This window comes from Antedon mediterranea, chromosome 1 (assembly GCF_964355755.1).
Source record: "Antedon mediterranea chromosome 1, ecAntMedi1.1, whole genome shotgun sequence".
Classification (NCBI taxonomy): domain Eukaryota; kingdom Metazoa; phylum Echinodermata; class Crinoidea; order Comatulida; family Antedonidae; genus Antedon; species Antedon mediterranea.
The window spans coordinates 3,725,253-3,741,309 of record NC_092670.1 but is presented as its reverse complement, the minus strand read 5'-3'; the positions used below and the strand labels follow the sequence as shown (position 1 = coordinate 3,741,309).

The 16,057-nt window shown below is 33.4% G+C and overlaps 1 protein-coding gene across 1 annotated transcript; it reads left to right on the top strand.

The window, feature by feature from the left end:
- The first annotated feature begins 1,197 nt into the window (after positions 1 to 1,197).
- LOC140053785 (sphingosine kinase 2-like) lies at positions 1,198 to 14,335 on the top strand. Its single transcript, XM_072098518.1, has 5 exons — positions 1,198 to 1,710; positions 7,615 to 7,764; positions 7,924 to 8,018; positions 10,157 to 10,272; positions 10,689 to 14,335. Exons 1-5 carry the CDS (start codon positions 1,296 to 1,298, stop codon positions 11,692 to 11,694), a joined length of 1,782 nt encoding a protein of 593 aa, XP_071954619.1. The 5' UTR covers positions 1,198 to 1,295; the 3' UTR covers positions 11,695 to 14,335.
- Positions 14,336 to 16,057: the final 1,722 nt, after the last annotated feature.

Below are 16,057 nucleotides of genomic sequence, written 5' to 3'. Positions count from 1 at the left end.
TAATACACATTGATACTCAGAACGTTAGCCCATCCCAGGCTATAAAAAGCCATCCTTAATTGATGACCAAGGAAGAATGGCCTCAGCCCACCCTCCATCCCCACTGCATGGTGCTATATCCCTTTCACTTCAGCCAAAGGACTAGGCTAGCTAGGCCTGACTTTATTATTTCTTAATTATTTATTTTCTCGGCGAAAATTATATTTCTATCGACCAATTATTATGTAAAGTTATGCAAAGATGCGTGATTATTAACAATATTTTATATTATGTAGCGATTTTGAACATAAAATTACGTTTATGTACGTACACTTACAGTGCGTGGAGGTTTGATGTCATGTCAACAAAACAACCGCAACTTCTCTGGGTTTTCCCGGTTGCGTCAACTGCCAATCATAAATCATTGCAGATGATTGGCTAATAGTTTGAGAATCAAAAGTGGGCGTTGTAATATGGAACGTCAATAGTGACATAAAGTTGCTCCAGTTTCTCAACTCGAATACTATATATATTGTTTTACGGATATTTTATTCTAACTTAGCTTTCACAAAACAAAATATCACAAAAAAAGAGGGATATTTCATCTTCCACTGGATCAATTACATTTTTTTTTTTAAATGATCTATCAAATCTATTTATTGTATGTTTTTAAAGAGAAGGTTGGTAATTTTAATTTTAAAAACATTTTTAAGCACTACATGAACTACTAAGGCAGTGATAACATTCGATATTCGAGAATACTCTTTTTTCTAAAGGGCATAATGTCAATCTAGGCTAGGTGAGGTGCTCGGTAAAAATTGAAATATGGCGTCACATAGCATGTGAGGTCGGATTTAATTCACAGTGATGTTAATTTAAAATTTAAAGATTTAACAAGTCTATTACAGTATTGTATTTAATATATACTGTATATATATATATTGTCAGTAACAGCTATCATAAGTAGGCCCTACACAAACTTCCTCACAATTTAAAAGTCGTAGGCCCACACGTTTTTCCACAATTCTTCAATAATGCAATGGAGATTTATTAATTATGATAAAGTGTCTTTTAAAGTTTATTTGGAGAGGGCGTAATTTTCAAATGCTTTATTATCGACATTAAAAGAATTTTGTTTAAATTCGAACGAAAGATAGATATTTAATGTTGTTGTATGCCGCCCTCTATTTTGAACCTTTGATCACGCCCCCTTTTCGAGAGGACGCTCGACGAACAACAACAAAAAACCACATCAGTAGCAACATGTGAGGCATATAGAGTACACTACACAGAAAACAACAATTGTACGATCTATTATGGCTCCTAATATATCTGTAAATACTATTTTAAATGACGAATTTTCTATTTACCCAGGAAAATGTATGAATTACGACGTCTTTCTTTACCAAAACCGAATCGAATATTGTAAAAAAACCGGAACTAACGGCAGCGATAAACAGGTCGTTATTGATTTTGTGGATGTGGTTGGGTGTCACTGTTTCGAAGAACGAGATCGTGTTTCACTGAACAAGAAACGACCAAAAAATGAAGAAATTAATGTAGCTTTCTTTTGTTTATATTACTATCCACGTTACAACGATGTGCGGCAGAGACAAGTGGTTGTGTTTAGGGTCAATAAGTATGAAACATTTGATCAAAACCTACAGATTGCAAAGAAGTGGCGAACGGCGATTCTGCACATACTGCGGGGTGGGATAGTGCAGGCTGAAGGTAGGTAAATGTGATGATAGGTTGTGTGTAACTTCTCATGATGAGGGGTGTGTGTTATGGGATGAGGTTCATGTGTTGAGTTAGCTGCCTAAGTAACTATTTACAGATAAATATTCGGCGACAACTGAATGGGTGGCTTCATTCGTAATTTCTGAAATGTGGGTGACATGTGCCAAATATAAACACCATTGCAACCACCTGTGATCATGCATTGCCATGCGCCACCCGCTACACCATACATTATTGCCATGCGCCACCCGCTACACCTTACATTATTTCCATGCGCCACCCGCTACACCTTACATTATTGCCATGCGCCACCCTTTACATCATACATTATTGCAATGCGCAGAAGGTAATAAAAAAAGCAAAAGCACATCCAAAAATGTCCTCCCCACTCTAAAAATGGTGCGATCCATTATGGTTGATTATTGTCCAGGAGGTTATTGACTCATGTGGTTATTAATGTCCAATTTCCTCCTAATGTAAAATGTCGGGTATCAAGTATTTTTCCTTGAAAATGTTTAACTACTGTACAGAAAATAAAACTAATAATATGCAGTATAAACATTATATGGAAGTATGGGAACTGCTTAGGAAAAGTTGCAGTATTAGTACTTCATTCATTCATTTTTTATTCGGTCTATTTCAGTATATACATACCGTAATAACAACAAAAAAATGAAATTGGGGAGAACAGGGTCAACCTAAGTGAACTTAATTACTGTAGCTGAGCTGGTTGACCCAACCCCAAAGTCAGTTTACACATAAAAGACACAAAATAGAGTTAAAGTGAATCAAAATGAATGTGATCTTTTCTAATGAAGTAAGTGTCTACTTCCTAGTGTGTAAATACAGTAGTTAAATTATTTGAAGTACCAATTTAGTGATCTGTAAATTGACCTTGTTACTTACTGTAGTACCTTATTTAAACCCTTGATCAATGATAATACTAATTATTAATTAAAAGAATCCTTGAATATCAGACAGACCAGGATACAGGATGCACATTTATAATTAAAACTTGTGGTTTCAGATTAAAGTTGCACAGTCGTACATTTGGACGTTGGTTGGTTTGACGTTCCGTGCTATGGTTATGTGGTTTGATCTTGCCGATGATCATAAATATACCAAACGCAATTAAAAGTTTTAGTCGCGATATAATGTAAAATCTTGTGTGAACTGTGACGTGATGCGTTGACATGCGTTATGTGCGTTATAAAGGGAAACCCTGGACTGCGCTGAATTTTGGTGGATCATCATCGTAATGCTTACCCTCCAATACAATGCCTATTCCTAAGATTTCCAACCATGGTTGGGCTTATGTGCTGGAGTATTTTAAATTAAATGCCTTTAAATTATGTTGATCTAGCTGGGTAGTTGGGCCATGGTTTGGTCCCACGGACCATATTTTAGGTCGCGAAATAAAAGTTTGCGGAACGTTACTATAGGTTAGTTTGACCACAACTCCAGTTTTCATTATTCAAACATGCCAGTGAATCTTGCCAGCTTGCTAAGCTTGTACAAAATGGATTTAAACCTTGTTTCCATTTATGTAGGTCATTTGAACTTGACCCATTTATTTAGGCCACTGTCATGAATGTACAGACTCTAATCCCATCAGCTTAATGTATAATAAGCTAACTTTGTTGTCACTTGGACCTTGAGAAAAGTTTTATAGCTTATATAGCCAAAATTGTAAATTCTATAAAAAAAAACATGTTATAAACTAAAGAGTGTCTTCCTGCAAGTAATACAAAATCTCTGCAATTAAAAGTCTGTAATGTTTTAGTTGAAACAGTTGTGAGTTACAACCTAGGCACTAGGTGAGGATTAAACTCTGGCACTTGGTCAGGATTAAACCCTGGACTTGGGATTGAAACAAGGCAAGCATGCTAACCACTAACCGCAGCTCCACTTATGTGGTTGTTGTTATCGTGATTGCTTTATTTATCCCACGGTCCTTAGTTCTGATCCTAGCTCTAGTCAATATTATATATTAGGTTTTTTCTTATAGCTAAAAAATCAATTTGTCTGTCAGTGTTATGAAGATAAACATTTAAATTGAACCTTAGTAAACGCAAAGGGCTTTGCCGCTGTAGTAACGTATTGTACTGTACTGTATACAGTATGTATCATAAATAAATAAAAAGCCTTTAGGCCACAAAGTTATGAAACCTTGCTTTATAGTATAATGCATTACAATATGGTAACTACCTCCATGCTTTGAAGTATGTATCAGCATGGAGGTATAAAAACCTCCATGGTATCAGTAAGGACGGATAAATAGTATTATAATACATATGTTAATTAGTTTGTTACCATGGTTACAAAAGAGATACCTTGTCATTTGGTTTACAAACAATAATAGTTTCAAGGCTACATTGATATCAAGAAAAACAAGATAACATGTGGTGAGATAAATACAGTATTAATAATTGATCAATACAATAATTACATGTCATTATGCAGTGAAAAATGAAACTGGATGGCATTGTAATGAAACAGTTATTATTGGCCACCTGAGGTTAATATGAATTGATATAAACACAGATCCAGTGGCAATATTTACCATTTACACTTAAGCGTGGTTCCCACTAGCGACGCAACACAAGGACGTAACGCAACGCAAGTGAATTGACCAATCACAAGCGATGGCTTATTCGCTTGTGATTGCTAACCGTCTATAATTTCGCTTGTCATTGGTTAAAACGCTTGCGTTGTGTTTACGTCCTTGCGTTACGTTCTGGTCGGAACCAAGCTTTAGTTAAGGGAAAAACACACCATTATAATTATAAAAATCTTTAAATTTATCTAAGTGAATACAATTTAAGGGAAATACTTTTAAGTACAGTATTTAAAAATTTTTATTTATTTAAATGAAATACTTAAATATTTAAGGAAAATATCTCACTTAAGTGTGATTGGTGAATACGGCCTGTAGAACCATAGGATATCTATAAAACTATATTGTTACCCATTCGATGTCCTTCTGGACAAAGTGTCCGCGGCGCTTGATGAAGGTGTCTCCTGAATAAGGGTTAGTGATAGTGTTCTGTTAATGTTATACATATTTTCTCCTCATGTTAGAGAACGTGTTTCTTTAAAGAGAGTGTTTCTAATGTTTGGCTTTCGGAAGCCATCTTTAATTGAGACGAATAATGAATATAATAATGCATCATTTGATATCAAAGAAGAATTCCAAACAATAGTTAATCTAAATGATATAATAAGTTGATGAATCGGTGTAATTATAAATGACATTTATTAACAATGTATATCTCAGACGGAATTAAATACTATGAAAACAACGCGTCGTCCTTGAAGTAAATTTTTGCTGTGTACATTTTTTTACTTTATTTCCATTCACACCCATTTATTATATATTGTCTCTCTGAAAATCTATTCAAAGTCTGATTTAATTAATCTTCATTTTTCATGTTTTGGGGGACAATACATCCTTAATTAATGGCATATTGTACCACCTTACATCATTTTTAATAACCAAATATGATTATGAATTTCTGTATAATTTCATTCACATTTTTATATACATGTATTGCCAAAGTACATCATTTGTAACATGCTAACGTAAGAGTATTATTATTATTATTACTTGGAACCAAGCCATAAGTCTTAAAGTCACATGGCCAGGAGTGGCCGTATCATACAGTACATTGTATCGTACATTTATTGGAGAATGAGAGAAATCTGAATTGATTGTAAACTATGCAAATCATGTCAATGGCTTGTTTAATGCTAATGACATCGTCCATAAAAACCATTCGTTGGCATTCATGTGAAATACATTTTATGTTAATGACCAATTTAGGAATTTATTTCAAAGTTTCACCAAAATGTAATACAATTTGTAATATTTGTGCTAAGAATTGAGTAGTTTCATATTATTTGAATTTGAGATTTACAGCAAAACATCAAAATAGCAAGAAAAAGTAAATTATAATTTCTAGTAAATCTTAGTGTATTATTGTAGCAAGTCTTTATGTATTTTAATTACATTATTATTAATTAACTTTCAAAAATTATTAATTTAGTCTTACAAACTAAATGTTATTAACATGCCATAAATGTTAAGAAAGAGACTAAATTAAACCAGACTTGTTCAAGCCAGCCTAAAACTGTTCAGTTTTCGGGAATGACTGTTTTAAAATGTTGACAATACGTTGTTCTTTTTTATCTTTAGAATTAAATACAAATTAATTATGTTAGAGTAGGGCAAACATTAGACCAATTCAAATTACAAATATGTAGACCTACTACCAGTTTAATTGTAATTATACTAAAAGTATACAAATTATAATTTTAAAAGGAAGCAAAGAAATGTATTGCTTTTTATTACCATAAAATTATCATAATTTCGTAAATTGTTGTTCATACTTATAGCTATTAATAATAGATTATTCTGTATATAAGTATTATACAAACATAGTACCCTGTCATTATGCATAGAGGGATTAATTATAGTCATTAATATTAATTACATAAGTAAATTACCTTTACACTGGTTTATATTTGTGAATCAAAATGTCAAAATATTCACACAGATGCTGGTTGATGCAGTGTGAGTGTTTGTATCATGTGACTTGTGCGAATGACATTTGAATAACGTCATGTGGTCTGATGACATCATTTTTTAGTAGTAATAAGAAATAGGATCATTTCAAATTTTGCAAATTAATCTTTTAAATATTTATGATTTATAATCAAAACCTGTGAATTATTTGACGTCATGTGGTCTGATGACATCATTGTTTTAGTAGTACATAGAAGGAATGATCATTTAAAATTTGATTTTTCAAATTATTTATATGATTTATGATCAAAACCTGAAAATAATTTTACATTTTGCAGTTTTCTCACACCTTGCAGTCTTCTCACTGTCTTAGCAGTCAACCTATAATATAGATCATCATACAATGAGCAATTTTTTCAAACATTAATAGTACTTAATAATATTATAAATTTATATATAATTCAATTTTATATTGTATTTAAAGACAAAATACCTTTAGACACAGCTATTTTAAAGAATATATTGTGAATATTTTAGAGCATCCATACCGACATAGTCTTGCCTAACTGTATTCTTCAAATCATCCTTTATCTTAAATCTAGGGTCTTTTCCTCCATTCTTCTCATTAGGCAGTTTTGCAACATTTTTAAAATAAATATTTGTCCAAAAAAAATAAATAATAAGTAAATATTCAGCTTGGTGCTGAAGCTAATATTTGTTTACAATTTACATTTTAATTTAACAATGGACATATTTCTATCGTATCCGGCTTCATACCCTTTGAAGGCTTGTACAATAATAAGATATTTAATGCAGTGTGCTTGTACAGTAAACCGTGTCCATGGGCAAAATGACAACAAGCTTTCTGGACGAATGCCAATATTTTCAATATTTAGTAGCAGTTCATAGTAAAGCATCTGTGTTGGGGGATTAGGCACCATCACAATTGTATGCTTAATATCGTAGGATGTAATTCAGGCAATTCAAAACACAACAACGATTTCCTTCTCAGAAGAAAAGAAATTACATTGTGAGCTCAGCAGTTCTTCCCATTTATTTACATCTACACATATAAACATGGCCTCCTTTCATTGTAATTATAAAGAGTGTTGTTTTTCTGTTGTTGAATTGGGGTTTTTCTTCATGTTTAACATTGTTTGTTGTTGTTTATCAATAATTAATTAATTATGACACAACACAATACACAGCAGTATATAAAATTATTTGCAGTTCGTATGTTGTATTGTAGATTTTAATGTTTTAATGTTTTGGGTTAATTTAAAATAAAACCAATTAGCATAAGTGTTTTACACTTGTTTGATCTTTTTGTTTAGATAAATAATAATAAATAGTTAAAATTGTTTTTTTAGATGTCGATAATCTGTCGGTTCCCCTGCGACGTAAGATGCTTGTGTTTGTGAACCCATTCAGTGGTACGCGCCGTGCAGAGCTCATATTCCGTAACAAAGTTGAGCCTTTATTCAACGAAGCAGACATAGAGACCAACCTAATTATCACAGGTATAGTGAAAGATTGATTAAGTTGGATGTCACATGAACAAAGGCCAATACCTTTTAGGCCTTATGACGAGAAAAATGAACTTGAAAATGCTTCTGTGATGTTGTATGATGATGTGTTGAATTGAATTTTATAAAATGTTTATTAATTTTTCATTCTAGAGCGTCAATTTCACGCACGAGACTTTGTTCAAACAGAAGATTTGAAACCATATAATGGTATTGTCATCATATCAGGAGATGGTCTGGTTTATGAGGTAAATATCCTTATTTCACTTGCCATACTTGTTTAAGCCCAAATTGTAGTCCACTCCCAGTCCCAGGTATATAGAGTATTCATTGTATCTGTTTTATGTTTCATACCTTTAAGTGGCAACTTTCATTGCTGTTGGTTTTGAAGAAATAAAATAAAAGAAAATAAAATAAATAAGCCCAGATTTTAGTCGACTCTCAGTCCCAGTTATAAGCCTAGATTGTAGTTAACTCCAAGTCCCAGTTATAAGCCCAGATTGTAGTCCACTCGCAGTCCCAGTTATAAGCCCATAACATTCTAGAATGCACCTACACTACACTTGGAATAGCATTTTCAGGCGTGCATCTCTCTATTTACTATCTGTTATGTTTGCTTATTTATTTTCGGTTGAGATCCAGTCATCCATATCGTCATTGTTTTGAAAATATGCAGACAGATAATTTATTTAGTATTTACGCTTCATTAAACTTCAAAGTATTTTATATAATGACTGGTGCTTTTGACCATGAGCATAAGTTAAACAAAAGAAAGGTATACTATATTATGGAGGAATTATTCCTGCTTACTTTAATTGTAGACATGATTAATTATATCCTTCAGTTATAATTGTATTCAAGAGCAACATCTTTTGATTTGATTTTATTCGGTTTCAACATAAGATTACAAGACAATATGAACACAAAAAATTTACAAGCAAATACATTCCTGTTGGTGCAGTACCCGCTGCTTTTAGGCTCAAATCTAACCCCTAGCCATCAGCTCAAGCATGGTGGTCTATACATTCCTGTTGGTGCAGTACCCGCTGCTTTTAGGCTCAAATCTAACCCCTAGCCATCAGCTCAAGCATGGTGGTCTATACATTCCTGTTGGTGCAGTACCCGCTGCTTTTAGGCTCAAATCTAACCCCTAGCCATCAGCTCAAGCATGGTGGTCTATACATTCCTGTTGGTGCAGTACCCGCTGCTTTTAGGCTCAAATCTAACCCCTAGCCATCAGCTCAAGCATGGTGGTCTATACATTCCTGTTGGTGCAGTACCCGCTGCTTTTAGGCTCAAATCTAACCCCTAGCCATCAGCTCAAGCATGGTGGTCTATACATTCCTGTTGGTGCAGTACCCGCTGCTTTTAGGCTCAAATCTAACCCCTAGCCATCAGCTCAAGCATAATGGTCTATACATTCCTGTTGGTGCAGTACCCGCTGCTTTTAGGCTCAAATCTAACCCCTAGCCATCAGCTCAAGCATGGTGGTCTAGAGGTATGAATGCCAGACTAGTGATCTGAAGGTCGTGGGTTCAAGTTCCACCCGAAAATGACTTGCATATTTTTTTTACATGTATTCTCAATGTACTTAGTGTAAAGTACAAATTACGTCAGAGTAGGGCAAAACATCTGACCATACAAATACATTAAATTAGAAACCAATTATAGCCCATAATGTCATCAACTTAATGGGGTCCTTTAAAAATAGCATTGACAATCACAACAAACATCTTTTTTAGCTTTAAGAGATAAATCATAGTATTAGTACTGTACTAATAAATCATAATAATTTGACTTTCTTTGAACTGCATTAGTATACCCTACAGTATGTGGTTGCCTTATCTACACATTATCTTTACCTTACCTTATTGTTAGAGTAAATTTGTTGTTCTGTGTATAAGTACAACATATTGATTTAAACTCACTGTATACATTCTTTAACCTGTTTATGCAACTATTTAGCAAGCTTTTTTGGATAATTACACACTTGTTACTGCAGTGACTGACTGACTCATAAACTACAGGTCATTAAAACTAAAATCATGCATTACTGTAAAACAAAAATGTAGTTACTGCACTAAAATCATTTTGATTCCTATGAAGTCAATGTTTTTTTTTATATTCAACTTTGACCTGTTTGCTCCATAATTACAGTACAGTAGTTGCATAATAAGACATTAAAAAATATATGATATAATATGAATTTTTCCTAAAGCGATACTTAAACTTTGACCACATTAGCGAATACTTTAGATATTATGGTGTAACAATTTTAAACAATTATTGGCAAATTGCTTTCTTTACTTTATCCTCATTGTTGAAACCAAAAGTAAAAGTAAAAATATTTTGCCATTGTTTATTCTCAATTGTGCTTCGGTTTCAGGTGTTAAATGGTCTAATGGCCCGGAATGATCGTCAAGACGCGCTCAAGATACCTATTGGCATTGTGCCAGGCGGTTCAGGAAACGCACTCACAGCATGCGTACTTTCAGCAGAACGGTAATGCCTTACTAACCCTCAAAGTTAGATTTATAATATCCCAGCGACCACGCCTCAAAACTTCAACAAATTTTGAATGTTCTGTATAGAAAAAAATACCATTCTTCCATTAATCTCTGTCTACACTATCGAACTAGTTTGACAAAAGAAATGGCAATGTATGGTAGTGATATGCCCAAATATGGTAGTATATGACATCATCATGTCCATATATGGGAACATCACATTTTTTAGTCACATAAAGTTTGATAGTGTAGACAAGGCTTAAGTCATGGTTTTTACATCCAATAAGTCTAATAATATTAGTAAATTCGCAAGTCCTTCATAAGTATATATTGAATATAAATTTGTATGTTTATCAAATGTATACCAAGTCAGTCTAATTAATAAAATTATTATTTGTTTTGTATTTTCAGAGATTCTTACAGAAAAAATGCCATTCTTCATTCAGCTTTTACTATCGCGAAAGGCGGCTCCCAACCAATGGACCTGGTCAAAGTTCAAACTCCAACTGTTAGCTCTTACTCATTTCTCTGTATCTCATGGGCTATGATCTCTGACATCGATATAGAGAGCGAGCGTCTGCGTTCATGGGGTCCGATACGATTTCTGCTTAGTGCTATTATTCGCACTATACGTTTACGGCGCTATAAAGGACGTTTGTCATACCTACCGGTGAAAGATACCACACGCTATAAAGAACATTTTCGTATTCCTTTACAACAAGTTGAAAACGATTTCCGCCAAACAAGTTTGCGGAGTAGTAAGAGCCTACCGAGTCTGGAATCAACTGACCCTCAACTTATTGGCGTTAGGCCGTTGAACAAGTCTATATCAATGGCGCCCTCATTCCCTTCATCACTTCCAAACCAGTACGCAAGCGACTCACTTTGTGATCTTGCTCAAATAAAGGAAGATGAAACACAACATGTTAATGGTACTAAGAATTCTGTAAAAGACAAGACAAACGATGTTACAAGTCAGTTTTCACCCGACAATGAAAGTGATGGAACGCTTTTAAGCCCGATTGACCAGCCAGTTCCTGACAACTGGGTTTCTGTAGAAGGAGAATTCATTGGATTCTGTGCAGTATACACTTCACATATTAGCCAAGATGCGTACATGTGGCCTGGTCGTAAATCCGACGAGGGCGTTATTTGCATTCAGTATGTGATGGCACCGCTTTCACGAAAATCCATCGCTGCCCTATTACTCGGATTCGATGATGCATCCCATACGCAATCAGATGTTTTGCGGACGGTGTTTGCTGAGGCGTTTCGTTTGGAGTCCCTAGAACCCGATCGTGGCATTTTGACGATCGATGGAGAGGCATTGGAGAGAGGTACCGCCTCCATTCAAGCGGAGGTTATTCAAAACAAGTTTCATATAATTCGGCCTGGTAACGGCGCTACCGCATCTTGACCAAGATAGATATGATAGTTTCCCAAAGCAAAAATGATATGGCAATCTGCCAAAAATATAGTAATTAATATAGTGGCCCATAATACTCGTATTCCGTATCTCAAAAAGTGAAAATTTAGACAAATTTTGGCTATAAGAAATTAATCTGACCCACAGCCTTGGAATAGAAGGCTTTCAAATGCAATGTGCTTTTTACGGCAATTCTTTTGTAACTGAAATTAGCTTAAATTTTGTTTTAATACACCTTTTGTTTATTAGGTACAATGCTAACAATGCAAATATAACAATGTGGCAGTGTGTTTAAGGCAACGTTGAGACTAATAAGTGTACCTTGAACAAATCAACTTAATTTATTTCACTCATTTTAAATGTACACAGAGTGGAGAACAGAAATTACAGTAGAGACAAAGTTTGTTAAATAATTCACTCGCATAAGACTTCAGATTTAGGCATAGATACTGTTTGGACCAAAAGCATAGATGATAATACTAGTGTTGATAGTATCCCTCGCCAAATACTATGTGGCCTAGTGTATCATCAACCAGTCTCTGTTGCACCACAAAATCAGAATTTGGGGTAGTCACAGTCGCTATCACAATACAGGCTGGTTTTTATGCAGCATACACTGGTGTACTCCTTGAGTATAGAATCAGAAATTACCTACTATGTCCCAATCGTTGCCCTATTTAATAGGAGCAGCAGACCTCTAGTCTTTCAGCTTGCTTTAATTTAAATCCAGACCAGTTGGCTTTATTGGTGGCTTAAGTTAATCCATGACTTAGTTCAAACTACAATGATGCTAATGGTCTGAACGTAGCCTAATCGTTATGAAATGCAATATTTTACTGAATAGAGTGTTGGAATACACTAATATTGTAATACACTTCAGAGCAGTTTTGAGTAATTTTATGTATATATTTAGATTTGGTGCTCGGAGGTCTAACACTAATTTGAAAGAATCTGCCAATATAATTATTAGATTGTATATATTTCTGAACAAAAAAAAGATGCAATTATTGTATGATATGATTTCTTGAATATTTGATATATATTTTTTCAATTAGCTATTCACTTTTGCACCATAAATTGTATGATTTATAAAATGTAGTAAAATTAATTTATTGTTATGTTAGTGAAATAGTTAACATATATTGTTTTGGATGGATGCTATGGACTACAATAACAACTGACATATGTGTTATGTCATTTGTCTTTGGAACGTTGATTTCAATTTGTGTGAATTTTTTTGTGGTGATCTGCTTGAGGTCACCACCACATCGTAAGCTCCCTTTTTCATGTTGATCAATTTCTATGATAGCCGGAAATGTGGCGTTTGCACCATCGATTTGTACTATATCTTGCATACAATGATCCCAGGCCACTAAATCTATTATGCTTTTATGTAGATTCTATACACACTAAAGTAATATGAGTGGATATGAAATGTTGTCTTATGAATTTAGCTATTGTCTAAAATTCATCATTGTTTGAGTCCATTATATACATCTGAGATTGTGCAATATTATGGCTATTTGTCATTATGGCTATATACCCTATTGTTACAGATAATTTTGTTTATATAGACAACTGATGTTTCACAATTACATTGAAACTATTGTATACACAAATGTCAAAGGTCAAATATTCAAAATCTTAAATTTGGCTTTAGTTGGATATTTGTAGGAAATCGCATAGCCTTCCTGTGTGTATTAGTTATAGTCACATGTTGGATTATTAACATTAAACACAGATTTTCAAATTTTGTATTAATTTTTAGAAATAAAAAGTACAAAAATACTACTAGCAAAATGAGTTAATAATAATTTAGGCTTATATAGTGTATTATGCTGCTGCTTCAATGCACTTAATAACAAACTAATATGCCAGAAAATGTAAGGAAAATGCAAGTTAAAAGCCATGTTTTAAAGTTGCCTTAAAAGAAACAATAAATGGTCAGACAAATAGGCAAAGAATTCCAAAGTAAGATAGAGGCCCAAGAAAAAAATGGTAACTCAACTACTTGCCACACTATGTAAGCTTCCTTTCAATACGTCAAGTACCCTTGTATTCACATTGTTTCCCGAATGAATGTACTGTGCTTTGTTTGTATATAATATAAGATTCTATGTAGTTTTTTTTTTCATTGTTTTTATGCTTGATCAGAGAACATCCTATTGGCTGGATAAATGACCATTTTATAATGGCACTCGGCAGCTAAAGAATGAGATTTTACTATAATTTGGTTATTGTGGCAACATTTTTTAATATTTTATAAAATTACACTATAATTTTCTATTTCTAAAATTAGCAACTCAAATTAAGTTTGTTTGGAGCATCTTAAAAGCATCACACTAAACAGCTAAAATCAATAAAGGTACTTAGAATTATGAATAATAGATAATATATTTATTTAGTTTAGATTAATATAATTTATTTTTAAAAATGCACAGTTACTATTATACTTACCACTGACTGACTGACAACAAAGAGTACTATGTAGGATGATGATGGTGTCAATAAAAGCGGAGGATACAAGAAACAGTTTTTCCTTTATCTGCTTTGTTGTTGGGGTTGTAGTAGCTGGTGGTTAGATATTTGACTATCATACAGAGACCAGGGTTTAATTCCTTTTAAGAAAAACTCTCAGGCCACTATAAGTACCTGGTTAACAAATACTATGAAGGATAAGTTGGCGTGAAAAGGAATGGGTCACCGTACCAAATAATGCAGAGGCTAAGTACAATGAGCTCCTAACACAGTAATTCTCCCACGTTCAGAATGAACACAGGACTGGTCTTTCCTTACTGACTGGCCCTTCCTTACTGACTGGCCCTTAATTGACTGTATCAATTGTCACTTGTGCAACTGCTAAAAACAATTTTCTTCAGCTAAGATTTCAAACAGCAGTTTTAATAAGCAGCTCAGTGAGGTAATAGTTTCGTCCATTTGCTATCATCACTCATTTAATTATACCATAAAACCTCTAAAATTAGTGTTAAATTGACATGGTGCTAATTCTCATATCCAAAATTTAGTAACTACTGTAGGCATATCAATTATTTATTTCATTTTTTATTGTATTACGTAATAATGTATCATTTTTTAATAATCACCTTTTTTTCAGAATTTATAAAGAAAAATTGGTAGAATTTTCCAGATCAATGAGCAAACAGAATTACAAGTAATTAAGAACACATTTTTTTTGTAGTTTCCATATTAGACTAGTCCATGAGAAAAATGAAATGCTGTAGGCATTTCATGTTAAAAGCGAATAAACATGTGTTTTAGGGTAATTTTGGGGTCCTGAATTCAAATTTGCTGTTTACCCGGCTCAATTTTTAGATCTTCACCCTTAAAATGTGAAAAACAAAATGGCCGCCATTTCAGACTTATTTTGGCTTATAACTTGACTTTTAAGTGACGTAGCAAGTTAAAAATGGTGTCTATACCTATGTTTGTGATAGTGAAGATTCCAACTATATTGTTATTAAAGTTGAAAATATTCTATTTCAGCCGCCATGTTGAAATCCAAGATGTGTTTTGGCTTATAACTTTGACTTTTAATTAACATAGCAAGTTAAAAATAGTTTCTATACCCATGTTTGTGATACTGAGGATTCTAAATATATTGTTATTAAAGTTGTAAATATTCTATTTCAGCCTCCATGTTGGAATTCAAGATGGTCGCCATTTAAAACGTATTTTGGCTTATAACTTGACATAGGCCTATAAGTAACATAGTAGGTTAGAAATGATGTCTATACAGTACCTATGTTTGTGATACTGAGGATTCCAAATATATTGTTATTAAAGTTGTAAATATTCTATTTCAGCCGCCATGTTGAAATCCAAGATGGCCGCCATCATTTTAAACGTATTTTGGCTTATAACTTGACTTTTAATTAACATAGCAAGTTAAAAATGGTTTCTACCTATAGTCCATTAAAAGTATGGTTGAACCTAGAACAAATTGCAACATAATTTGTTTTTGTTTTGTCTGGTTGATATGGTCCAAATTAACATCATATCCAAAGTTTACCAAAATTGAACATCGTGAAGTGGGTTCATTAGCATAAATAAAAATGGCCGCCACTTACCATTTTGAAGCCCTATATATTATCTCCTTAACGGTTGGTTTTACTTATAGACCACCTACTGTAAGTGAATTAGCCTACTATTAATTATTATTAATCAGATGTCTTGTTAATTTTGGACTGAACAAAAGATGCATGTTTCGAATTCATTCATAATTCATATCTTTGTTTCTTTGCAAGTACAGATCGTTTCTCATTTGAAATGCGGCCATTGAAGATGTTGCCATTTGCTCCCCAGTGTTTTCTTTAACTACAGATTTTTCCACTAT

Coding starts and splice junctions, on each gene's coding strand:
- LOC140053785 (XM_072098518.1), top strand. CDS start 1,296: ATGGCTCCTAATATATCTGTAAATACTATTTTAAATGACGAATTTTCT. Junction 1,711..7,614: donor TGGGATAGTGCAGGCTGAAG/GTAGGTAAATGT, acceptor TTGTTTTTTTAG/ATGTCGATAATCTGTCGGTT. Junction 7,765..7,923: donor GACCAACCTAATTATCACAG/GTATAGTGAAAG, acceptor TTTTCATTCTAG/AGCGTCAATTTCACGCACGA.